Raw genomic sequence first — 25119 nt, 5'->3', positions numbered from 1 at the left:
CCAAAGCTGCTATAAAAGGTACGTTGGGATTGGTTCTATCGTCATTATGATTGGCGCAAAAGGGACGATGATCTGCCAGGAAGGCTTGACAAAAGTTGCTTCCCGCTTATATCCCACTTCAAGGTTCTACTTAGCTGCAGAAGAAAAGGGAATAAGTGTGGAAGCAACGTCGACCTAATAAGGCAAACCATCGTGCCTGGAAATCGCCGCGGTTCTTATTGTTGTGATGAGTTCTTTCTTTTTATAAATGTTCGACTGCCTAGCAAAATGCTGCGGATACATCCACTCTGAATAATATCCCAATATCTCTTCTTCTCTGATTATCATACGTATCTTTTGGAGGACAGCACAACAACGTTCTATCCGTTATCGATTCTTGAAACTTGGATGTGGTTCATGTGCAACATACCTAGGTGGTTGTGCGCCCTCCTCTTCCCTTTAACAACCGTTGTGCTGTCCCCTGCGAGATATTAAAAAGTGTCGTTATTGTTCCAGTCCTGCTAACGAGATATAAGGATTACGGACCCGACTGACTAGTTCAATATGTGCGGTGTAATTGGCCTAATTCTAGGCCATGTTGGTGACGATCCCGAGGCTCCTTGTAAAGCCGCCGTCGCGCTCCACGAAGCCCTATACTTCCTTCAACACAGAGGACAAGATGGTTAGTGACTTTCGCACACACACCCCTCAGCACGGCCCTAAAGTGCGCATACTCTTGAAAACAGCCATATATATTACCGGCCTTACATTACAATACGATTGAGGAGGAAATATTAGACCAAAATAAGCTAACATCCACTAGCTTGCGGTATTGCAACTTGTGCCGCTGGTGGGCGCATCTACCAATGCAAAGTAAGCTTATACATCCACTTTAAAATCAAGCCTGCTTCTAACCTCATCTTCAGGGCAATGGAATGGCTGCCAAGGTATTTATGGATGGCATGAGGGTTCAAGATCTACCAGGATCAATGGGAATTGGGCGTAGGTTCTTCAATATTCAGTTCATTGCGCCTTGACACCCCTCTTTCTTGCCTGCTAATATACGATATGCCAGATCTTCGATACCCGACTGCGGGTACATCGTCGAATGCTGAATCACAACCGGTAAGTTTAAAACATCCTAGATAGGATTCTCCACTCCTTCTTATAACTTCATAAGCAATTGGGATCCTATAATAGCTAACGTGTTAGTAGTACGTTATGGCGCTCTTTATTCCATTACTCATATATTCCTTCCCAATAGGGTATTCTCATAACGTTACACTGCTTTGCGGGTGTTGATACACAACAGGTTTTACGTAAACAGTCCCTATGGTATCTGTGTAAGTTGTTTCTATCCTCGTTCTCTATCGCCCTAGAGTATACCCTTTTTGACTGAGGGCATGTTGAGCAATATTTACCTCATGGATAATGTTCAGTATTGCACACGCTCTAGCAGATATGTCCGGCGAACGTGCGCTCCTCTGGAGTTTCTATTAATTTTGCTTGTGTATCCTCAACGATTAGTATCTTAAAGGAAATTGATTACTAATCACAAATGCTGCAGTTCGCTCATAACGGCAATCTCATCAACGCTCCTGAGTTACGCGAGCATCTCGACACAGTCGCCCACAGACATATAAATACAGACAGTGATAGCGAACTGTAAGTTGAGATGATTTCCACGTGCAACAGGAGGGATAATTTAGCTAAGTGTTACTTAGTATGCTAAACATATTCGCGAACGAACTCAACGAAACTGGGAAGGCTAGAGTTAACACCGATGATATATTCAGTAAGCCCCCTTCATCTTCGTGCCCACTACCTTCGGGTTTCAAGAAGATAACCAGTCCGTGATCATTGATCGAGAAACTGATATATCGCAGATGCGTTGGGCCGTATGTACGAGCGTTGTTCGGTTTGTTCTACCTACTTAGGTGATGATGCAATTCTTGCTAACGGCATAAATTAGGGCGGATGGGCTTGCACTGCAATGATTGCTGGTTTCGGTGTTTTGGGGTTCAGAGATTCCTACGGAATTCGGCCTCTAGTGCTTGGGGAGAGAGATTCGGATACCCTCCCTGGCACGAAAGATTACATGCTTGCGTCTGAATCTATTGCCCTACGGCAGCTAGGCTTCCGAAATATTAGGGATATCCTACCCGGCCAGGCTGTCTTCATTCAGAAGGGTCGCGCACCCGTTTTCCGCCAGGTTCAAAAGGCAAAGACTTACTCGCCTGACATATTCGAATATGTAAGCCAATGCTTGGGGCGTCATTGTGACGCACTAAGAAAATATTATAGGTTCTGCTATTTGGAATTTTGCTAATCACCGACGTTCTAGGTATACTTTGCTAGGCCTGATACCGGTAAGTGCTTCACCATCCTCCGCCCGCATTCAACAGTTTCTAATATGAGATTGATAGTCATCGATGGCATTAGTGTCCATGCCTCTCGACAAAGGATGGGCTACAAATTAGCCGATAAAATACGAGAACTGCTCGGAGATGAAGCAATCAAGGATATCGACGCCGTTATTCCCATCCCCGAGACCTCGAACACGTCAGCTGCGAGCGTTTCTGAAAGATTGGGTCTTCCATACTGCCAAGGATTTGTCAAGAACAGATACGTGTTTAGGACCTTCATGTTCGTTACCTCTCAATTTCCGTGACTCCGATGAGTTTTTGTGAAGGTGGTTACTAATTTGACATTTCGCAGTATGCCACAGCAAGGGGCTCGGCAAAAGGGTGTTAGGAGAAAGCTCAGTGCCATTCAGACTGAATTCGAAGGAAGGTGTGTCCTACTCGTCGATGACTCTATCGTGAGGGGTACCACCTCCAAAGAAATAGTAGCCATGGCGCGTGAGGCCGGCGCGCGAAAGGTGATATTCGCTAGCTGTGCTCCGCCTATTACCGCACCACACATTTACGGCAGTAAGTGGCGCCCGCATTTTCCCAGCTTGTGTCAATTTTATCTATTAATCAAAGCACATGGCTTGTTCATTTGAATAAGATTGCCCATCTACGAAAAATTTGCTGACTAAGTTTTCTACAGTTGACTTAGCTAGTCCAACGGAATTAATCGCATCCGGCAAAGATCGTTTTGCAATTGCCAAGAGTGAGTTGCCCTGCTTTACGCCCTACCTTGATTTCGAATTAATGAAATGGAAACCATGCGCCTATCCATAAACAGTATCTGACCTAGACTTTACAGGCATTGATGCAGAGGAGGTGATCTACCAAGATCTTGACGATCTCAAGGCAGCATGCGCAGAACTTGCGCCGCCTGACGGTCCGACCCAGTTTGAAGTAGGTGTGTTCTGTGGCAAGTACGTCACGCCAGTCCCGGAGGGGTATTTCGACCACCTAAACCAACTACGTGGTACAAAGCGGAAACATGCTACACACGCAACAGTCTCCAGTAGTGGCCCAACCATAGTTGTGGGTGGTGGTCAGACCGGGGCAAACGGATCCGCATCAAATGGCACAGCACTTGAAGCCGAAAAGGCTTCATCGGGAATGATGAGAAATGGTGCTATTTCTCCTTTGGTTCGGGATGATATCAGCCTTCATAACATGGCTACCGAACCGGAACGACGTTAACGCCCCACCCTCCGAATGGAGATACGTTAAACAGCTCAATATAGACGGCCTAGGTGGATGAAAGAGCTATGAATCATTAACTACCTCCCATATATCTATATACAGTGCTCCATGGCCAAGCACTATATATGCTATCTCCCTTGGAGAAACACGCTGCTACATTTTTGCTCCACCACAGGCGTTAGAGCAGATACTGCAGCAAATTTGAGATAGTAATTAACGACTATTTCAAACATCGTCCCGCTTGATTTGGAGATGATTTATCCCCGACAACATTCTATGACGGACAACACGGACGTAGACTTGAGCGCAATGAGAATGCGTCTTAAGAACGGGTAAAGGAAGAGATTTGGAGTTTCGAAGCCTCCTTGGCGCCTAGAGTTCAAGGTCAAATCGATATTTCAAAAGACGTTACCCGACTCTTCAAGTTCAGATAGTATTGCACTGACTGCCCAGGTGGGTACCTGATACATCTTATATGGGTGGCACCCCAGGCAGATGCAAGTAGTCGCTTAAATATGTTTGCTAACATGAAGTCATTCGTAAGTATACCCAACTACCGTTCGGGCCAACTCAACACAAATCCATCTATGCATTATCAACATGCCGCATCTTCTGCCAATTCCGCATACAGCGCATTTGAATGATTTTCTATTTCTACATCGCTAACTTAGTATCGAAACTACGAAACTACTTTAACGTAATAAGACTACTTAGGTATATATATATGCTACTAATACTCTACTTCTTCCTATATTTAATTGAAGTGACTTTGCTTAGTTAATACACTCTTAAATTAAATGCAGCTGTAACCATATAATATTCCTATATATCGTATTGAGATATATCTATTTACCTCTAGGTTATTATGTGAGGCAAGCCTCTCAATATCCAAGATGAATCAATGATTTTATTGCTACTTTATATAGGTTCGAACCAATTATTTATTCTAATTACGTCAAGTACCCGAATAGGAACGAACTGTCGTCATTGAAGTTTATCTTGTTAGCCATTCCCTGAGCTAGTCGTTGTTTCCTTTCCCAGATTGCTACTTCCCTCACTCAATCGTGATTCCCCATAACTTTATGGTCGTCGTTTCCTTCAACCGGACATGACCATCTTGAATGAGCAAGTACGACTTTCTTCAAAAAGTCGTTGTCTCCCAATGTGATTGGAACTTCTCATCCAGCCAATTTCTATTCTCTCCCCTGTTTAAATCTTCAACATCCCATCTACACATATGTTCACTCCAAAATTTGTCAATTTGATGTTGTTCTAGCCAACCTCAATCAATCCAATCTCTCAGTCTTCTAATCAGATCGAAGTCACCAACATAGTCGAATAAGGTTCATGCGTAACGCCCTAACGGTCTATTCTACAGTCTATCTACGTTCAAGTTACTACGCCCACAAATTCCTCACTATAATCAACGTTCCTGTATTTCACTCACTTCTATACAACGTCTCAATTCCCTTTCTGCTACTTCTTTAGCCAACCCCTGCACATCTTCTTGAATTGAGTTAATTTAAGACTCTTTGAAATATCATGTCCCAAACTAGATCCTTAGCCACAATCAAGAAATGGGTAAAAGTAAGCGCAAGACACGGGCCGTGCCTGTGAAAGGCGGTTGGGATGCATTACCACATAATATGGGTGTTCTTAAAAGGTCTACAGCAAACCAAGCACTTCCTGCCGTGGAATCGCCGTTCGTCGTCGATGCCGTCCCCATTGTCGAACCTTCCGCAATCGCCGGCCTCGCACCTACTCATGACGGCCAAGGAGAAATCACCAAGCCTGCCCAGAATATCCTAGCTGGGATCCAGGCAGTACATCTCAATGTCGCTGAGGATGTTCCAGCGCAAAGAACCAGATCCAAGACAATTATCAAAATCAAAGTTCCTAACTCGGTTCGTTCGGATAGGGCCTCGGAAACCAATGCAGACCTCCAATTTAAAGTCGAGGCTACTCAAGAGCAATCTAAGCCAACCAACATTGAAATAGACATTGTGCAGAATAGTGGCCGGCAATTGCGCCCGCGAAAGCCCAAGTTAAATCCGACAACGCCTATTTTGGTGGAGGCACAGAGTATCGATGTGCTAAGCGACAAAGCTTCACCAACGAAGCGAAAGCGCCAAACAAATGCCACTTTTCAAGAAGATGATCAAACTCACGATGATCAAACTCCTGAGCCCAGCCCAAAGAAAACGAAGAAGACTCACAAAAAGGGCTTAATGCCAGGCGTAACTCCCTTTCCAGAATTTCTAGCACCAAGCGCTAAGCAGTGTGAGGAAGTATTCAACTTGCTCAGTGAGATGCATGGTGACGTGCAAGCTCAGGCACCTGATGTTATCCCTGCCCCGTCACTTGAGGTTACAGGATGTGGAGAAGTTCCTTCTGTCCTCGATGCGTTGATGAGGACACTTCTAAGTGGTGCGGTGACCTTTGAGGGCGCAAATAGGATGTTGAATAGCTTGGTTGCGAAGTATGGTACCCTGGATGAGGGTGTGGGACAGGGGAGCGTGAATTGGAACAACGTTAGGTTAGCCCCTCTGGAAGATGTGGTTGCCACAATCCACCAAGGTGGTTTGGCAAATATCAAGGCCAAGTATATCAAGGGTATCCTCGATATGGTGTACCAAGAAAACCTTGAAAGGCGTGAAGCTTACCTTGAAGAGAGAAAAACTGGCAGGGTGGCGAACGTTGTCGGCGCAGCGGAGAAGACGCAAGGCCAGAAAGATTTCGAAATACAGAAGACGGAACAGAATATCCTTTCGCTCGACCACCTCCACGGCTTATCAAAAGATGAAGCTATGACACAATTCACGAAGTATCCTGGGATTGGCATCAAAACATCAGCCTGTGTCACTCTCTTTTGCTTGCAGAAGCCTTGTTTTGCTGTCGATACGCATGTCCACCGATTCTCTCGATGGCTAGGATGGGCTCCGCAGAAAGCAAGCGCGGACAATGTTTTCCACCATCTCGAAGTTCGATGTCCAGATCGCTTTAAGTATGGGCTCCATCAACTTTTTATTCGTCATGGGCAAACGTGTAAGAAGTGCGCGGCAAACACCAGTGAAGGTACCAGCGACTGGGCAAAATTCTCGGAGTGTCCTTTAGAGAAGCTTCTTCACCGCTTCGACAAGAAACAGTCAAAGGCATCGCCGAAGTCGAAGGATGTGAAGGAGGAGCAAGATCAAGAGCAATGTCTAGAGCAGAATGTTGACCAAACCGGATTGATCACAGCTTAATGTAACTAATACTCTGATGTATCCCCGACTGTTTAGGTAAATGATACCTCTAGGGCTCTATGTTTTGCTTTAATTCATTAGCATTTGCACACTTTATTCATTGTTCTTCTCACCTCGAGTTATGATGTTTAACTAATGCCAAAGTGATCACGTCGTCTTTATAGGTGTTCCTTCAATTGCTATTCCGTACCTGCGTGCCCCTTCCGCAGATTGGGTCGGTACATGTACTCGCCTGTATGCGTGTATGCCTAGGTAGGTACCCTAATCTAAAGAGGCGGGTGAGTATCGCGAAACTGGCAATCTACTTCCCTACATTGGCGATGCGCGCGTGAGGTACCTTCTACCTAGCTGCCTAGGAAGATGCATTGACCTCTGACCTTCTACTTTTACCCTTGTACATCATTTTTTTAGAGAGGAAATAAAATCTTCTTTCTCCCATCCAATTCCGTATTCCAACCAAATGATGTTGTGGTTGAGTTCTTCTATTCCTCCTACCCGCACCTCCTAATCATTTATTTCTACCCCTCTATCCACCCTGTACTCGACCCCTAGGGCTGATTCCTAGGGATATCTGGCGCTCTACTTAGAGCTTTTTTTAAAGCTCGTTCTAGGGCGTTAGGTTACTTTCCTAGGGGTGAGAGCAGGCTCCTTGTCATCAATCTTATCCTATTACGGCAACAATTAAAGCTATTGTGCTTATCGATAAGACAGATCATCCTCTGGCACGTCTCCAGCGAAAGTTAACGCGCCGAGTTCACTTTCGACTTTCCTTCCGACTTGAGTATATCTCCCTTCCACGTCCTTCACGACGTGAGACTTTTAACGCTGTCATTTAACACTTATCATCTTCCTATTCATGTTATTTGCTTCAACTCATGTTTGCGCGTGTCTATGGCTATCTGCACGGCCGAGCATCTACCATCTTCAGCGCCTCTTTCTATTCTTCCCTTAATCATCTTCACAAACGTAATCTGTGATCCTTCTTCCCTCCTATTCTAACCTACATATAGTCCTGCCGATTAGACAGTGTGCACCGAATCTTTCACGCCTGATTATCGATAACAAGTCCTTACATACGAGTAATCGAGAATTCACGACCAACCCTTCGTTCCTTAATCACGACATGCCCAATTCCAACCATCATGGAAGTCCAGCAAATACTCGAGGGCGCCTTCGCTCAGCTCAGCGAATTCCCTAATGAAACACATTTATGTTGCCCAAGAATCTCCGAAGACGATGACGAACTCTACGACGATCCGGATGCCCCTAGCAAAATCACCCTCGCCCAAAAAGAAGAGAGGATCCAACAAGGCAAAGATAGATTAACTCAGACATACCTCTGTTCCTTAGTATTGGGCCTCGAAAAAGAAACAGCTGGGAAATTGGCTTATGAGTTTGGATATCGGGTTACCGTCTTCCTTAAGTGTTGCGCGACTTGCGTGCGGAATTGGCACAAGGGACGTAGGGCTTTTCTTAAGGATATTGCCCAGTAAGATCATTTATCCCATTTTCTCTGGTCAATACTAATGCATCGAGTAGGGTATATGATGACTCCGTCGTAACTCAAATGGAGGATCGATTGAATCAGTTTGATTTCAGCCGAATTAGCGAAGGCCTTCAAGGTGCGGCCGAGTTCATCGACTCTCACAATGGCGTAGCCGGTCAAAGCACATTTCTTAAGGAGGATAAGGAGGAATTGTTGATTGCTCTCTACGAGGCTATATGCTGCATGCCATATCTAAGCCTACCGGAGAACCGCAAGCAATTTAACTATGTCTTCGAGGCAATCCAGAGGCGCAAGGTTCTTAAGTTAGATGAAGTCCTCCCGACCATGACTTTCTTCCTTTTTGACGAGAACGAAACCCGCAATCGATTCGCGGTTCACACATTTTCCCGACAGCCCACTGTCACTACAGAAGATTTCGAATGGGCAATCAACGACAACCTCGCAGATGCGATCCTGAAGGCCAACGACATGAATGCGTCGCCCCAATTTCTCCTTCGTTTCTGGCAGGCATTTCTTCACATCTTGAATGTACTTGACGAGAGACTTGTCGTTCATTCTTTGCGAGCCATGACTGTTCAGCCAAGCATATATGAACTGATGCTCGCGCAATTGCCCCGGATTGACTCGGTTCCAGTTCTAAAACTGTTACTCAAGTCATTTTGCGCACTAATACAGAAGTCCCCTAAGGCGTTTTGGGACGCTTTCAGTCACTATTCTCATACAACCGTTGCCGAGCAGATATTGGCTAGCTCTGCCTTCAAGTCACTTCTCGCCCAATCTGGGGAAGAATATTCAATTTCGGAATCACCCGCAGCCATTTCTTGGGTCAAGCCTTTTATAAACTCGGTTCCAGTCCATCACAGGAGTGATGTCTGTGATTCACTTCTACACCACTTTCTAGAGAGGTACGCCCAAGACTCCAGCATGGGATCAGGAGGTAAACTTGCCTGTACCCTTGCTGCCGTCGAGGTGCTCTCCTCTACGCTTGAGGCATTCGCATCCCCAAGTTACAAGTTACATGCAGATTCTTCAACAATCCATACTAATGCGACGCTAAATCTCACTTTGAAATACAAAGATTTGATTCTCCAGCTCGCCCAGCTTTCGCCAAACGACCCGCAAAATATTGTAATGTCGCGTGCCGGGCTGTCTGTGATAAAATTCGCTTTAGTTCTGGATTCCCGTATTACTGTCGAGGAATTTAATGCCCTCCAAAATAGTGATAACCGAGTCCAACGAGAGGTCAAGCGTAATTCTTCGGGTCACTGGGAGGCCTTCTTGGAGATCCTCCAACCGGGTGCGGACGATCTCGCGAAAATAATGCTGGTTGCAGCTGGTCCTCTAGTCGCCGTGGAGATTTTCCGACCACTAAAAAGGCAATCTTTATCGCCAGTCAAGACGGGATTCAATACCGAGTTCCAAAAGACAGCTGAGGTCGTAGGCCGAATGCTTGACAGGCTGGGTGACTTCAACGAATCCACACTTCGACAATTCTGCTCAGAGTCTTCGACGATCTTTCCTATTGTTGCGGCTCTTGTCCACGGCGAGGAAACTATTAGTCAAGCCGGCGCTTCATTTATCAAGGCGGTCACTGGTGAGATGAGAAGAACAGACGCTGTATTGAAACTACTGCAAAGCTTTTTCGGTCGTGCTTTGTCTTCTTATACGGCCGTTGTCAACGAAGTCAATGGGAAAATGTCGCTTTGGTCACCACAGTTCAATATTATCCGATATTCGAGAGATATTCTCAGTAGTCTCTGCGACCCATCCTCGGGTATACTGCGTTCAAGAGATTTAAACAATGCGGAACGCGAAGTTCTCAGCGCTTGGTGGAACTCACTGTGGATTTTCCTCGACAACGCCTTCACTCAAACAGAAGATTGGAGTCGCTTGATCGACATGGAGACAATGAAGAACTTCTGTCGAGAAGCCATGGAACTCGCAGAAGCTCTATTAGCTCAGGATGGTCTTCTAGCCTCTGCATTGGGCCCCGAGTCTGCGCATTCTGCCTCGATGGATAATATCGAACAACCTGAAAAGCAAGCTATGAGAGATATCCTCGAACAACCACGAAAGCACTGCCTAGGCCTATGCAAAATGCTGCGACTAAAGGACCTGTACCTCGTTACCGTGATTGTGAATGTTCTAGGTAAACTTCTTAGGCGTCTAGTCGAATTTGACGTCGAACTGCCCTCACCGGCGTTGACATTTGTTAAAAACACTTGTATTAAGAATAAGACTGGACGATATAACACCCAGACGAATATGAATGATCGTCAGCGTGCCGAGCTGTTGCGAGCGTTAGGTGAGGACACTCAGGAGGACGATCTCCAAATTATCTCGGTCAAGAAATCCGAACCTCTTAAACGACAGACGAGACTTGATGCTTGGTCGAAGTCAACCGACGACACTTCTAGTGTGTCAAGCGCCCCACGAAAGGAGAAGATTCCAGTAAGGACGAGCAAAGATGATATGCGCGAGCTGCTCAAGTACTCTTCCTCGGAGAAAAGCAAGGCTACCTTGGAGAGAATAAAGGCTCGCAAACCGGAGAAACCACCCCTCGCTGATGTAACGTCTATTCGCGAAAAGCGTCAGAAGGAGGCCGAGGAAAAGCGAAAGAGAGACGCCGAAGCCATTGCCAGAGCAAAAGCCCTACGAGCTCCCAAGCCCCTTGTCAGCGGCGAGGGATCGGGTCTTCAGGGGCTGTCTGGCGTTCATGGTAAAGATCATGCCCCGCAGAAAAGCGAGATTATGGTCAACTCATCGTCGGAAGATGAGGACGACTCGGACGATGATGCTGAGTTTTTAGCTCGATCTGCCGCAGGAAACAAGGCGTCAAAGGGTGGGCCAATGAAGGTTAATGCACGTCTCCCGGTAAAGAAGATGAAGATTCAACGCTCTTCCAAAGATATGAGAGCACGACTCATCCCTCCGATGGATGTGCTTCACCAAGCTATTCTCGAATGGGATATCTTCCATCAAGGAAATGATCCCCCTAACGGCATCAAGTGCTCTCAAGTATCTAATTCCTACAATGATCCGCGGGAGTACAAGGAAACTTTCCTACCACTTCTAATCAATGAAGCTTGGAGATCCTTTGTAACAGCTAAAGATGAAGTAACATCCAAACCCTTCGGCATCAAGATTGTCAACCGAATGAACGTTGACAAATTCGTCGAGGTTAGTACGGCTATACCTATAGCCGAAACCAAGGATAGATTTCTGGCGGAAGGAGACATTATTCTATTTTCGCATGCATCAAATCCGTTAGAAGCGACAGACGAACTGCACTGCCTTGCCCGTATCTGGCGTGTTCAGTTTAAAAACGGCAATTTGGAAATACAATTTCGCTTAAGTGGCCGAGCTGGTGCTATCATATCCACGATGATGCCGCAGGCCGAACTCTACGCTGTTAAAATTACTAACATGACCACGATTGAGCGTGAATACGCCTCTCTCGAAAGTTTGCAATACTATGATTTAATGCCAGAGGTCCTGGAAGCCAAGCCATCTCCCATGCTTAAATTTAGTCAAGAAGCTGTTGACAATATTATGCAAAATTACCAACTAAATCCTGGTCAGGCAAAAGCAATTTTGAATGCAAAGGAGAATGATGCGTTTACGCTAGTCCAAGGGTGAGTAAATACAGCATGGGTGAGACTTATTCCGAATTTAGCTAATTAATTGCAGTCCTCCTGGTACAGGAAAAACGAAGACCATTGTAGCAATGGTTGGTGCCCTTCTAACTGGTAGCTTCTCTATAACCGCAGGCACAGCTATTAAACGACCTGGAGGCGTTGGTACAACGGGCAGTAAAACGAACGCTAAGAAATTGCTGGTCTGCGCCCCAAGTAACGCAGCCGTCGATGAATTGGTTCTACGACTCAAAGATGGGGTCAAATCTACTACCGGATCATTTCATAAGATTAATGTCTTACGTCTTGGTCGCACAGATGCAATAAATGCTGCAGTCAAAGACGTCACTTTAGACGAAATGGTCAAGGCTCGCGTAGAGGGCGCCGCGAATCAGAATACCGGCCCTAGCTCACGAGAGCTTATGCATAAAGAAGCAGGTCAGATCAAAATGGAATTATCCGAATTACGACCAGCGCTAGAGGCCGCAAGAGCTCATGGGGAAGACCGAGCACAGATCAACCAACTACAGCGAAAATTCGACGAATTAAAACGTCGTCAAGCCCAAATTGGCGCGAAAATAGACGCCGATAAAGACAGTGGAAATACTGTCGCAAGAGAAAACGAGATTCGACGACGACAAATCCAACAAGAAATTCTTGACTCTGCTCAAGTCCTCTGCGCCACACTAAGTGGTAGTGGACATGAGATGTTCAAGAATCTACAAGTTGAATTTGAGACGGTAATTATCGACGAAGCAGCTCAGTGTGTTGAGCTGAGTGCATTGATCCCATTAAAATATGGCTGTTCCAAATGCATTCTCGTCGGTGATCCAAAGCAGTTGCCGCCAACAGTATTGTCGCAATCCGCTGCTCGTTATGGATACGACCAAAGTCTTTTCGTTCGTATGCAGCGCAATCACCCCGATGACGTTCATCTACTTGATACCCAATACCGTATGCACCCAGAAATTAGCTTGTTCCCAAGCCAAGAATTCTACGAGCGACGTCTTGTGGATGGTGATGATATGAGAAAGCTCCGCCACCAGCCGTGGCATCAGAGTTCGCTGTTGGGTCCTTACCGATTCTTCGACGTAAAGGGTATCCAGGAGAAAGGTCGCAAAGGCCAATCATTGGTTAACTTGGAAGAGTTGAAGGTTGCCATGCAACTCTACGATAGGTTGATGACTGATTATCGGGAAACTGATTTCAAAGGCAAAATCGGTATTATTACCCCCTATAAAGCTCAACTATACGAACTCCGCGACCAGTTCTCGCGTCGTTATGGAGAGAAGATCAAGGAGCATATCGAATTCAACACTACCGACGCTTTCCAAGGACGAGAGTGTGAAATTATCATCTTCTCCTGTGTCCGAGCCAGCCCCACTGGTGGTATTGGTTTCATGACGGATATTCGACGTATGAACGTGGGTCTCACGCGTGCGAAATCCTCGCTCTTCATTCTTGGAGACTCGAGGGCTCTAGTACAGGGTGAATTTTGGAATAAGCTTATTGAGGATGCCCGAGCTCGAGATCGTTATACAGCAGGTGATGTCCTCTCTTTGCTGAGGAAGCCTGGATCTCGATTACCACCTCCCAATTTCGACGCCCCATCACCCCAAACCCCTCAACCCGAAGTACGCAACCCCGCAAAGGAGGCCGCGGCGGGTTCGAGCGCTACTCCAAAGCCCGTCCAAACAAATGATATGGAGGACGTGGTCATGGAAGATGTAGCACCTTATCAGCCGCCGAAAAAGAAACATCAAACTCCTCAATTACCACAAACATACACGCTTCTTGAACGACCCGGACCTCCTGTAAATCATTCAAGCTCGACAGGATACGGTGGAATCAACGAACGTGGAGAGAGTGCCACCATCAATCGTTCGTCCGAGCGCCCCATCATACACCAATCAGGTCAAAAACGACCTAGGGATAGCATCGACGATGGCAAAACATCGAAGAGGGTTAGTGTTTCAAACGAAATAGTAGACCATGCGCAAAATGACTAAAATACTATGACATAGATTGCTAGCAACCATGCACCAAAGATACCGCCAAGTGCGCCCCGAGCTATGCCACAACCACAAGATCCTTCGGCAATGTCTGTTTTAGGCCTTCAACCCAAGTCCTCTGCAGGCAAAGGTCCTTCTGGACCCCCGAATGCGCCCAAGGTTTGTACTGGCTACGCCTGGGAATCATGAATGTCCTCCCGCTAATTATGATTAGGGCCCATCCAGTTCATCTAGTGGTTCTACAGCACCTAGACCACCACCTCCTCAAAGAAGGAGACCCCCTCCTACTGATCCTTTCATCAAACGCAAGCCCAACAAACCCCGTTAAATTTCCCAGCGTACGATTATGGTTCCTCATTGCGTTTCAGTAGGTTCACTACATCCTGCACCATTCTGGGGGCGTCTAAGTTATAGTGGTCATTTCCATTTTGCATTTTCCGGCGTAGGGATTATAGTGCATTTGTACCCATAGATTTGTTCTTTTCTCTCCTTTTTTTCCCTTGCTCTCAGAGGGCATTTTTTTCTAGTGGTTGATACCCAGGTCTCGCATCCTAAGGGAATCAAATAGGGTAGGACGGAACTAAAAAGGAGAGATTAGACTAGATAGTTGGCTTTGACCTCGTAGATGTCGGCACCCATAGGGCTGGACATTCCTTGAGTCGCCAGTCAAATAACCACCATAATGACCTTAATTTTTGAAGTTGACTGGGGCCGACCAGCCCAGGTAAGTAGACCGTGTAACTTGTGACACGCGTATATGAACTGAGGTTCGTGATAAAAACCTCCCGCTGTGTCTACGGGTGCAACTTCAAGCGCTGTAGATATAGCCTGTTGCTAGTTACCTACAGCTGGTATTCGTGTAACCTCATCCCCCCTGGACAAGTACCCCGACCGGAGCCCTTAGCTGATCAGTGATCACTATTGCGCTATTTCTCTAGTAGGGTTTACTTCAGCTTACGCCCTACACGGGACGCCCAAGCCTCCTGGAGAATCAGTGCGTATTACACCATACGATACCTGCCTAGGTGCCTAACCGTGTCCTTTATTGCGCTATAACATCATACCTAGGGCCACTATCTCGTACCCTTTAGTGTGTATCTACCGAGCCCATACGACGTACACAGCGCTATAATCCTAAAATATTCCAGCGTTCACGCCTGTTAATGCCAGCGCAACTAGGCTACCGCTATGCTGGCTCATGTTAACGCCTACCTAGCCCCTAAATTCTCAGGGTAAGGCACCTAAGCAGCTAAACTACCTCGCTATCGTGTACCGCCTGGCCTCAGCCCGGACTTACCATATCCCCATAGGTCTCCAAGCGCTGTAGGAGTATATTGACTGTTTATTTGGTTCCACCGGACCACCGTATGCGACAGCTGTTAGGCATCCTAACGCCCGACGCCACAGTGGTTTTATCTCTGCTATATCCCCCAACATTTATTGTTCTTCCCTATATCTCCCTCTAATAACCATTACCATCAACTATAAGTCACTGAGAAGGATTTACGTTGCCAATTTTTTTATCGTACAAGTGCGGAAGATGCTTCATTACCTATCCTTAAACGCCGCGAGGCGTGTATATATTACAAGGTTCTACTAATTAATACCTAGATAGCTGTGCAGTCAAGAAAACCAACCGACCCAACAGGTTAGCTCTTCCGGGTATTACCATGACCGCCCGCCCGATGCTATTACCAATCCTGCCGATAGTCCACCATCCCCAACGCACGAGGGCACTCAAGACAGCCAACCACGAACCCGACGACGAATAAAACATAAGAAACATAAAGGAGGGTATTAATTGGCCACACTGCCAACTTAGAAGAGATTAAAGACCTCACTCTCAGTCAAAGGCGTTCTTTGCTCCTCATCCAACCTCGCCGCTCCCTGCAATTCCCGCATCAACGGCTCCATAATCTCCAGGCTACCAGCGTCACTATTATTATCGCTGCTGTTGCTCATGCTAGCATACCCCGAAACGCCGGGGACTCGACCACTCTGGTAGGATTGAGCCTGCAAGTGTTCTTGTAAAGCCTCGAGTGCGGGTTGGCTAAGATTACGCTCTCGCTCGAATTCACCCCGTCGACTACCACCACTCAGACGAAGCCCCGCCGGACGATCCCCTCGATAATGACGCTCTTCTCTCTCCGATTGTGAATCGGGGGCTTGAAGCGGGCGGTCATCGCTACGTGCGGATCTAAGAGACTGAGTACGACCTTGACCAGAGCCCTGTCGACGTTTTCCATGCGATCGCGGGGCAGAAGTCGTAACCGGATAAGCCGAGGCGCTTCGCTGTAGAGACTGGCGATCCTGTAAGAGTTTATTAAGGGTTTCCATTAGGGACACCATCGACTGCATCAACATCTCGCTATTCCTCTCCAATCGATGCAATCGCCTCTCCATATCCCTCGTCCGACTTTCCTTCAACCTCTCATACCGCCGTATAAGTTTCTGATGCGCGATCCGATCACGGGTCTCTTTCTCCTCCGCCAACACTTTCGCTGCGTGTCGCAGTCTCCTTGCTTCGCTCTCTTCCCGCTCCGCTTGTCGCTCTTTTCGTCGGAAATATGCTGTGGTGTCTTCCCAGGCCAATGGGGATTCTAGTGGGGAGGGAGATGAGGAACTAGTCATGGCTGGCGCACTTATACTTCTTCCCCGGCGGTTTTTTAGGACGGTTTCGGGTGACAAATATGAAGATTTTAAATGCAAGCTGGGTCTGCTAGGGCCGATATCCGACATTTTCGCTGTCAGATATGGTCTCGATGTGGATGCTGAACCTAGTCCTTCATGGAATCTGCCTAAGACTGGGGACTCTGGTAAAAGATGCTCGGTTGGAATCTCTGGCTTGAGGTGTGAAGCCGGGGACTGGATCTGACGCAACTGCGCCTTGAGCTTCTCCATATCTCTTTGCTTCCGCTCCTTCACTCGGTCCTTCCGAGTTCTGCTCCTCTCCGCTGCTTCTGGGGGCGACAAAAGATCTGCCTGAACTGAGCGGCTAGTTCGGTTTGATGGTGGCGTGGGGAAGTTGAGGTTTAAAGGCGATTCAACTTCCAATTGTGAAGGGGGTCTTACAACTATTGGCACGGATTGGTATGCCGTAGCAGTCTGAGCTTTGAACAATTTCGGCGAGGACTCTGTCATGAGGCTTTCAGCAAATGAACCGCGCGGTCCTTGACCATTTCCGCTCTTATTCCCGCTACGTTTAGAGCTAGCTCCTCTGCTCATCGGCACTGATCGGTTGCCGAAATTCTCACCCTCACTGAGTACTGATACGCTGGTTTTTGCCTTTTTACTAGAAGTTCGAACTGGTGGTGTCGGTGCATTCAACGGGTTGGCCGAGAGAATGTGCGGGGTTCCGGGAGACCTATCAGCAGACCTTGGGCGGTTCTTCGCCGCAGAGCTATCACTAGTCGGCTCATTGCTAGCTTGAGATAGTTGTTTCTGCTGAGGTTTCTTCCCCGATCGTTTCCTCGACGGAATTTCAATGATTTGGGGGGTATTTTCAGACCCTTGATCTCCAGTTTCTGATGGCATATCCTGTTGCTCAGTCCGAGTGACCAGGCCTCCTCGCTCGGTAGCACGTGCCGTCCTCACAGACCCCAAAGGACTCATTGGCGCTTTGCTCCTAATACCACTCTCCGGCCTACCCCTACTATCTGGCTCTTTCCCTTTGCTGGAAGGGGACTCTTCCTGCGATGGCACTGTTGAAAGCATAGACACCTTTCTTGGTGGAGGTGCTAAGCGGGTGGCCTCTTCTGAACGCGCCACCGACCTTTGCGCGAGGGACGCCGAGGATAGCGATTCATGGTCTTCAGTTGCTGGTCCCGAAGTCTTTACACCATGACTGGATGTCTGGTTGGATATTGCGCTGATGGCTTGATGAAGTCCGGGATCCATTAACCCAGATTCCGGGTATGGTAAAGAAACATCAGCGGGGATCGATATAGCGATGTACCGGTGGCCACCAGCAGTTCTAGCAGAGACGGTCGAGTCTGGAAGTCTGACAAGTGGTGGTTGGCGTTTTCGGCGTTTCCGCTTTTTACGGAAGACTTTGAAGACACCCCATTTCCCATCGGCCGAAGATATGCTCACGTCGTCGGGTATTGACATGAGATTCCCCGGCGGAGGAGCAGAGCGAAAGAAATCGGCAAGGTCGTCAAGATGATTTTCACTGACGTCAGTACGAGGAAGCATCTTCCCGGACGATGCAGTTGAGGCCGTCTTCCGTAGTTCAGACGTTCTAGTTTCACGTCTTAGGTCGGACGTGGAGTGAACGACTGACACGACGGATGGTGGATGAGATGCTGTGAAGTCTCCACTGTCCTTGCTATTTGTGTGTACCACAATCTCCTTTTCCACCAAGATGCCCACATTGAGCGACTCCAACATGACGCTCTCCATTTTTCTGTCTTTTTCTAAACGGGGACAGCAGGAAAGTAGAAACTCTATTTCGAGAAGACGACGGCGCTATTTGCCATGTGCGAAATGATGACAGTGTACGTATCCCACATTCGCTTTAACATCTTCCATCTCAACTATTCTTAACATGACCAAGAGCGTTAATGTAAGGTAATATTTACGTCTGTAAAGGCTTCTAGTCTGAAGGTAATAATGTAGAATGGGATTGTATCGAAAGAATTTAATAAATGGATTTCATAAAGGGGTAACAAATACCATAAAATATCAACACATTTTCGCACGTTGTATAACCCCCCCTTGCAGGGCTTCGTAAAAAAAGAACAACTCAGGACCCAGCAGGTAGGTAGAAGCAGCTAACACGACAGAATGACGAACAGGAGGAAAAGCTCCAGTTAAATGACGAGCCGAACAAGGAACGGAGGAAGAATTCAGCAAGTAGCCGAGAAACTCAATATCGTCTGCCATCTTAGTTAGGCATGGCGGATAACGGCAGAGAAACTTATGATCGGCGCATATGAGTTACTAGCTAGCCCAAGTGGGATATGCTAGACAATCCAATTCACCTTGTTCAGACACTGGGACTCGGCAGGATGTAGGTAAGTTCGAACCATGTGTGGTCTTAAACACGAGCACCTGGGGTACAGCTTGTTAGTGAAATGCAATGCAGCTTGTGCATATTCCTCATGTCAAGAAACTCGAGAATTCTTTGGGATACATTCTCGAATACCAGAAAGTAGTTTGCTACAGTATCCTATTTGCTTTTTCTTTTTCCGTTAAGACTATCTGGGTCAAGGGTAAGACTATTTCCAGGAATGTCTCACCAACCATGTTAGTAAATATGATCAAGAATTTACCTTAAAAGGACGAAAGAGCTCCCTCTAGGAAGGTGATGCCAATTATTGATCGAATAAATGTCAAGGGTTGCTTCGAGATGTCGAGTTCCCTGCTCACGGTGAACAGACGAGTCATTATCAGGTCAGTCCGGAAAGACTTCGATTTAGAGTTTTGATAATACCCATGTTGTTCACAGGGATAGATACCAAGGTAGGTATTTTATTTGTTTTCATCTTACTTGGGTGTATCTCATATACCGGAGAGTCCCGAATCCGCGATGTGGGAAATTTCTCTCGCGATCCTACACGCTCCCAAGTCTCCCTTGCTACATAAACCATTCCCCAATCTCGGGGATTGTTTTTTAGTCCCCAGTTACATCTTTTTAGCTTTACTAGCGAACAAATTGAGGTTCGTTTCTCAAGATATCATATATAGAATAAGTCGGGTATGTCATATTTGCTATTTTCATAGTAAGTGTCTACAGATCCTACGGAACCAGACCCCATGGTTGGAAGGGATACAGGGCAAGCTTAGATGAGGGTCATGACATTACCTGCGATATTATTTGCTGGCTTGGAGGAAACATTCCGAATACGTCGCCTCCCAAGGTTATCATAAAATTCGGTGCCTTCTAAATCGCTTGGACCAGGAGGACTGGCCCTTGTCTAACCATAGCATAGCAATGGGCTGAGCTGTCTATTTGTCAATCTTACCCGAGAGCACAACATTCGGATCCCCGAAGTCTCACGTCGCCATTATGAAGTCCCCGAGGTTACCTGGTTTCATCCCCAAAAATTTTCTAATTGTACTCATTAGTATTCCTAATCGTCTCTTCGAGTCCGAATTGTGAAGATATAGCTGTGAGATAACTCGCATGAGTGGTAGATTACGCCCTTAATGTTTCCCAATACGGACCTTGTCTCCCACTTCACAGCTTTTCATCATGTAATCCGAGGCAGCTTACCTGAGCCACCATAGTAAGGTCTATCGTGAGCGACCCGAAAATTCTTTAAGGGTTTGAATATACCTTAATATTTACTTGCGTAAATAACTGCCGTGTCTTCACGAACAATTACGCCTAAGATACCGCTATGTCTATAGGCCTGAAACATTTCTATGCGGGCTTGGCCAAGCTGGAAATGATGAATCATCAAAGTCAACGATCATTCTGAAATTTCCAACAATCATTTTCTAGTTCTACCTCAACATCAATTATACTCATTTGCCAGTCTAGTTCCTCTAATCTACTACTTGAATTAGTCATTAGTATAGTAAGATACTGCTTATATGATAGCGCATCTAGTTCATGTGTCAGAAGCAACCGGTATCATCCCTTCGATAGCTTCCCCGCATCAACGATCTCAAGCCTCGAGCGAGACACCAAGGGACGCCATAAGCGGGGAACATTAAATCAATATTGGAACCAGTCAATGTCCAAGCCCTGGATCCTAGTTTCCCCGGCAAGCCGTGGTATTGGCCATGCTTTGACACGGCACCTACTGCGGACAACCACTGCACCGATACTCGCGACGGCACGGTCCGATCTCTCGGGTGTTCGTAAGTCGATCTTAGACTCAAATGGGAGTGATGGGGATAGACTGGACTCGGCATCTAGTAGACTCCATATCACCCGCTTAGATGTGACACAAGAACCCACTCTCGAGTCCGCGGCAGCTGAGGCATCTTCGCTATTCCCACAGTTCACACACCACTTACACTTCGCCCTCACATTACCCGGCGTCCTATTACATCCCGAGAAGAGCCCGCGGGATGTTAACTATCATGACGCCCTGGAAACCTTGCGTATCAACGTACTTGGCCCGCTACTGTTAATGAAATGGTTCGGAGAATTCCTACCACGAAGGAATACCGATATTTCATTAGAACCTCTCTTCACTAACTCCGGGAACGAAGAGCCAGCTCACGCAACATGGCTCACGACCTCCGCGCGGGTAGGCTCTACCTCCGATAATAGGCTCGGCGGGTGGTACACGTATCGGGCGTCGAAAGCAGCAGTGACGAGTTTGACGAAGACATTTGATCTGCACTTACAAATGCGTTGTAGGGATAGCGCTATATCTATCGCATATCATCCGGGTACAGTTCGTACGGGGTTGAGTAAAGACTATTGGGATCGGGTACGCGAGGATCGGTTGTTTACTCCTGAGTACGCAGCAAGGAGAATGGTGGACGTGGTGCGGAGTAGGAAGGTTGCGGAGCATAGAGGGAAATTTTGGGATTGGAAAGGTGAGGAAGTGCTGCCTTGAATTTGGTTCGTGTTGGTCTGAGGTGTTGGCTTGCGTTGAGCGAAGAGAACGTTGTATTTTGAATAGCGTTGGATTGCGGACTTGAGATACTGCAGATCCTATTAGCCGTTGCCTTCATATTTGATAAAACCTCTCATATTCCCAAGAGCCAAATCGATAAAATCCTCATTAAGTTAATCGTAAATTACCAAATCTATTAGAACGGACATAACATCGAGACGGCGAAGCGCCGGCCTTCTTCCTACTGTACACAGGTATATCAATCATAGCTCAAGACGGAGAACAACCAATTTCATCACCGGGCCGGGTATTTTTGTTTCTTTTGGGCACCCCTGAAAAAACACCATGCTAATGGATCCTCCTAGCCTGACTATGTCTATAGCGCTACATCCTGGAAAGACGCCCCATCACCGGGAGAAGGCTCGGGTGCCTTCTCGTCTGAATTACCCTCTTCCTCGCTACTGGTCTTTTCTGGTTGCTCGGCGGGCCTCAAAACGACTTTTTGGGCATCTCTATCGTCGAGCCTTACTTTCTGTTCATCTGTGGCCTTTGCTTTTTCCTCATCGCCTGCTTTCTCTTCGTCATCGTCTTCCTCTTCACTGCTTTCCTCTTTACTCTCTTCCTTCTTTGCCTCTGCTTCCTTATTCTCTTGGGGTTGGGCTGGTGCCTGTGGAAGATCCTTTTGCGCCTGTGGCGTTGCTGAATTAGGAGATGCTACATTCCTTGACGTTTCTTCGCTGCCTGGCGCACCAGGTCGTAGAGCATCTAGATAAAATTTGGTAACACCTAGAATGCGACCGTTCTTTTCACAGGCTTCTACCCATTCTGGTCGGACGACAGGAATATTCATCTCGACGGCCTTCTCCCAGGGTACGCCGCGACCCTCAGTAGTGACGAAATGCGTGGTGTCGATACGTACGCTATCGACGATCTTAGCGCCGATGCGCTCGACAGCACTGGTTAGCTCATCGCGCATGGCCGGAGGCAGAATACCGGTTGTAATAGTAACACCACTTAAATCAGTCATCTTGTGAGTGCGGACAACGACCTGTTTGCTAGCAAAGGTGCCAGCGGTGGTGCGCAGAACTAAGTGGAACGTGTACTCGTTGTCGACGGCGAGACCACTGATCTTGGTACTATGCATTTGTAAAGGTCGAGGGATGTTACCGGCCTTTTGGCCATTGCGATAAAGGGATAGGGAGATAAGGTTGGCAGTAGCAAGCTCGATAGGGTCCCACTCGAGGACTACGGAGGTTTGAGTGGCATTTCGGCAACGGAGGACGGGAGTGCTAGGTTGAGAAGCACCGAAGGAGGAGAAAATCTGATCTTGGAGGGCTGAGAAGCGGGCTTCTGCTTTTGCTTCGGACTCGTTATTCCGCGCGACGGTGATATCGACTATAGAACCCGAGACGATGTTTGGGGGTAGAAGAATAGAAGGAAATTCGATCTATATTCGCTTGTTAGATGTATTGGTATGAGATTCATGCTAAGCGACTACTGTTCGTCGTGGAGAGAAGTTGTGGGAGAGGTTGCGACAGTTGGGCAGATAGATATCAAGCTTGGAGCAACTTTTCGAAGACATACCAATCGTTTATCAGGGGTCAATAGAACAGTAACGCCGGCGTCGACCTTGCCGACGGTGAGAGAAACTAGCATTGTAAATAGAGAGACGCCCGCTTGCCGAAACGAATTGAGCAGTATATGTGTACGTATAAGTTCTAGGGAATTGTTGTTTATTTTTGGTCGGCGACGAGAAAGTTGTAGTGAAGTTAAATCTGTACAATTATGAAGTATGTACCTATGTACCTCCACTAATTTAACTAAATTTGGGGCGGCGATTTCGCGTCTCAGGAAATTATTCCCACTGGACGTGTTATCACATTTAATGCCCCGCAAATTTACAGTATCATACTTCCAAGGTTACTTCCTAATACCTACATATATGTAGATTTGACATGGATACGAGTCTATATGACCTCATATCTAGTTGTCACTATCAAAATATGAATTAGACTGCCTACTATTCATTCTTTTATGTTGCGTTATATAAGAACCAGCAAAAACATAGGACTCTATCCGATGGTGGGTCTGTGCACCTAGATTGGTTTTACTTACATCGCCATACGATGGAATATGAGTTCAAAACATATGGATATAATTCATCGAGTAAATTTTCTAGCTGGAGGCCTTATTCTGTTCTCCTGACGGCTTGGTGACTTCCCTGATGGGTTCCTTGGTGGCCTCGACTGTGGGTTCTTAGGGTTCTTGTTGCTAAATTTCTTTGCTGTTCGTGGCTTTTGGACGATAAGCGAACCCTTCTCGTCTCTTCCGAGTCCTTGTACAACCGTGGATACTATCGGCTTCACCTGCTCTACGAGCTCAGCAAACTTGATGTTGCAAGCAGCCTTCGGGTCCGCGCAAGTAATTCTCACCGTGCCATATAAATATGCGATGACATTAAAATCATCCGACTGGATTTTCCGGCCCTGCTTATCGTATCCACGATCAGCTAATGCATCATAGAATGCATGTTTGATCCTCATGGCCGCAGCTCTGCATGGAAAAGGTGAGGCGTTGGGAAAAGACACTGCTTTAAACCAAAGAGGTTCTTTAGCCTTGTTAAGGTACATGTTCAAGACGGATTTGGTGAACGGGTGCTCTTCCTTGTCGAGATACTTCATTGAGAAGCCATCCATACAATGATACTCCGATGCGTGAACGCGCAGCTTGCATATATTTTCTCCTTGCTTCCATCCTTTCAGGGGGGTCGTAGAAAAAGGCAGTAGGATATTGTGTTTTTTACAAAAAGCATCGATATGAGGGCCTGGATGTATCTGATATTCGTTTAGACCTCCAATGAATCCAACGGCCCCTCCATTCCGTGACGCGTACTGCGTACTTATGCACCGCCGAAGGATATATGTAGGAGGGATATGGTACTTAAATCGTAGCAATCCTAGGTGCCGGCCGAGGATTAAGCTTGACATGATATTACCTCGACTGGACACCGTTGGATTGATGATGAGCTATCAAATAACTCATAGTTTTGATTGGTGTAGAAACGAGGACAAAGTGCTGTTGGTTGTATGTGAGAAATTGAGTAGAAAATATACATAAACTATTTGATTATTTTAGTTTGGTCCCTGAACTTTATGTCGTTTCGTTTATTAAACCTTGTGAAAATTTCGAGTGAAACCGATTGATACCATGGAATATTGAAGGATGACTCTAAAAGTACTCCCTAGTCTTGAGGTACTTTGGCCTAAGAAATGATTTCATCAAGAATCAGAGTAGCTTAATCCTAGTGGGTACTTAAGCTGAGATACGCTTATTTTGCTGTACAGCGGCCAATCAAAACTGCCGTACGATACTTTTCAATAGAAACATTGAAGCAGCTAGCCCCACCATCTCCGAAAAAGAACGCTAAGTGGGACAGACAGCCACAAAGCCAGAGCCCAAAGCCGCCCCCCGCCATTACTCACTCGCTGATCTGACGATTTTCTGTCATGGTATTTAAGTGCCCCTCGTCACTACCAATTTTCCTCTCCTAAACAACAACAACGACAATAAGTCAACAAACTACAAAACACTTATCAACCCCCTTTTTACGGCTATA

The 25119-nt window shown here is 46.7% G+C and overlaps 7 protein-coding genes across 7 annotated transcripts; 4 read left to right on the top strand and 3 right to left on the bottom strand.

Moving 5' to 3' along the window:
• Positions 1-543: 543 nt before the first annotated feature.
• Positions 544-3581, top strand: F4822DRAFT_425508 (amidophosphoribosyltransferase; the record flags this gene model as incomplete). The annotated part of the gene is made up of 13 exons (XM_051460342.1): positions 544-661; positions 803-852; positions 906-981; positions 1055-1104; positions 1547-1644; positions 1704-1774; positions 1866-1897; positions 1952-2233; positions 2324-2348; positions 2406-2625; positions 2698-2912; positions 3034-3096; positions 3193-3581. The coding sequence occupies 13 exons, from the start codon at positions 544-546 to the stop codon at positions 3579-3581; spliced, it is 1689 nt and encodes a 562-aa protein (XP_051318073.1).
• Positions 3582-4635: 1054 nt separating this feature from the next.
• Positions 4636-7384, top strand: F4822DRAFT_390427 (DNA glycosylase). Its single transcript, XM_051457060.1, has 2 exons — positions 4636-6896; positions 6943-7384. Exon 1 carries the CDS (start codon positions 5162-5164, stop codon positions 6827-6829), a length of 1668 nt encoding a protein of 555 aa, XP_051318072.1. The 5' UTR covers positions 4636-5161; the 3' UTR covers positions 6830-6896; positions 6943-7384.
• A 225-nt stretch (positions 7385-7609) lies between these two features.
• Positions 7610-14987, top strand: F4822DRAFT_390426 (SEN1 N terminal-domain-containing protein). Its single transcript, XM_051457059.1, has 5 exons — positions 7610-8318; positions 8369-11971; positions 12027-13935; positions 13996-14142; positions 14198-14987. Exons 1-5 carry the CDS (start codon positions 7972-7974, stop codon positions 14309-14311), a joined length of 6120 nt encoding a protein of 2039 aa, XP_051318071.1. The 5' UTR covers positions 7610-7971; the 3' UTR covers positions 14312-14987.
• Positions 14988-15445: 458 nt separating this feature from the next.
• Positions 15446-18561, bottom strand: F4822DRAFT_390425 (uncharacterized protein). Its single transcript, XM_051457058.1, has 2 exons — positions 18539-18561; positions 15446-18479 (listed from the first exon to the last, which is right to left on the bottom strand). The coding sequence occupies exon 2, from the start codon at positions 18382-18384 to the stop codon at positions 15802-15804; it is 2583 nt and encodes an 860-aa protein (XP_051318070.1). The 5' UTR covers positions 18385-18479; positions 18539-18561; the 3' UTR covers positions 15446-15801.
• A 1862-nt stretch (positions 18562-20423) lies between these two features.
• F4822DRAFT_390417 (NAD(P)-binding protein) lies at positions 20424-21646 on the top strand. The gene has a single exon (XM_051457057.1). The coding sequence runs from the start codon at positions 20667-20669 to the stop codon at positions 21501-21503; it is 837 nt and encodes a 278-aa protein (XP_051318069.1). The 5' UTR covers positions 20424-20666; the 3' UTR covers positions 21504-21646.
• F4822DRAFT_390415 (uncharacterized protein) lies at positions 21636-23313 on the bottom strand. Its single transcript, XM_051457056.1, has 2 exons — positions 23088-23313; positions 21636-22950 (listed from the first exon to the last, which is right to left on the bottom strand). Exons 1-2 carry the CDS (start codon positions 23157-23159, stop codon positions 21880-21882), a joined length of 1143 nt encoding a protein of 380 aa, XP_051318068.1. The 5' UTR covers positions 23160-23313; the 3' UTR covers positions 21636-21879.
• On the bottom strand, positions 23314-25037 carry F4822DRAFT_390411 (uncharacterized protein). Its single transcript, XM_051457055.1, has 2 exons — positions 23619-25037; positions 23314-23496 (listed from the first exon to the last, which is right to left on the bottom strand). The coding sequence occupies exon 1, from the start codon at positions 24488-24490 to the stop codon at positions 23663-23665; it is 828 nt and encodes a 275-aa protein (XP_051318067.1). The 5' UTR covers positions 24491-25037; the 3' UTR covers positions 23314-23496; positions 23619-23662.
• Between the last annotated feature and the right edge of the window lie 82 nt (positions 25038-25119).

The sequence above is a fragment of the Hypoxylon trugodes genome (genome assembly GCF_022578975.1).
Source record: "Hypoxylon trugodes strain CBS 135444 unplaced genomic scaffold F4822scaffold_2, whole genome shotgun sequence".
In the NCBI taxonomy this organism is placed as follows: domain Eukaryota; kingdom Fungi; phylum Ascomycota; class Sordariomycetes; order Xylariales; family Hypoxylaceae; genus Hypoxylon; species Hypoxylon trugodes.
The sequence above is the reverse complement of the archived record's forward strand: the minus strand, read 5'-3'. Positions and strand labels throughout refer to the sequence as shown.

Bases quoted from the DNA above. Each gene is read 5' to 3' on its own strand.
- F4822DRAFT_390426 (XM_051457059.1), top strand. From the start codon at position 7,972: ATGGAAGTCCAGCAAATACTCGAGGGCGCCTTCGCTCAGCTCAGCGAA. The intron at 8,319-8,368 runs GTAAGATCATTT...TGCATCGAGTAG, and splicing joins TTTCTTAAGGATATTGCCCA to GGTATATGATGACTCCGTCG. The intron at 13,936-13,995 runs GTTAGTGTTTCA...ACTATGACATAG, and splicing joins ATGGCAAAACATCGAAGAGG to ATTGCTAGCAACCATGCACC.
- F4822DRAFT_390425 (XM_051457058.1), bottom strand. From the start codon at position 18,384: ATGGAGAGCGTCATGTTGGAGTCGCTCAATGTGGGCATCTTGGTGGAA.
- F4822DRAFT_390415 (XM_051457056.1), bottom strand. From the start codon at position 23,159: ATGCTAGTTTCTCTCACCGTCGGCAAGGTCGACGCCGGCGTTACTGTT. The intron at 22,951-23,087 runs GTATGTCTTCGA...AAGCGAATATAG, and splicing joins TGACCCCTGATAAACGATTG to ATCGAATTTCCTTCTATTCT.
- F4822DRAFT_390411 (XM_051457055.1), bottom strand. From the start codon at position 24,490: ATGTCAAGCTTAATCCTCGGCCGGCACCTAGGATTGCTACGATTTAAG.
- F4822DRAFT_390417 (XM_051457057.1), top strand. From the start codon at position 20,667: ATGTCCAAGCCCTGGATCCTAGTTTCCCCGGCAAGCCGTGGTATTGGC.
- F4822DRAFT_390427 (XM_051457060.1), top strand. From the start codon at position 5,162: ATGGGTAAAAGTAAGCGCAAGACACGGGCCGTGCCTGTGAAAGGCGGT.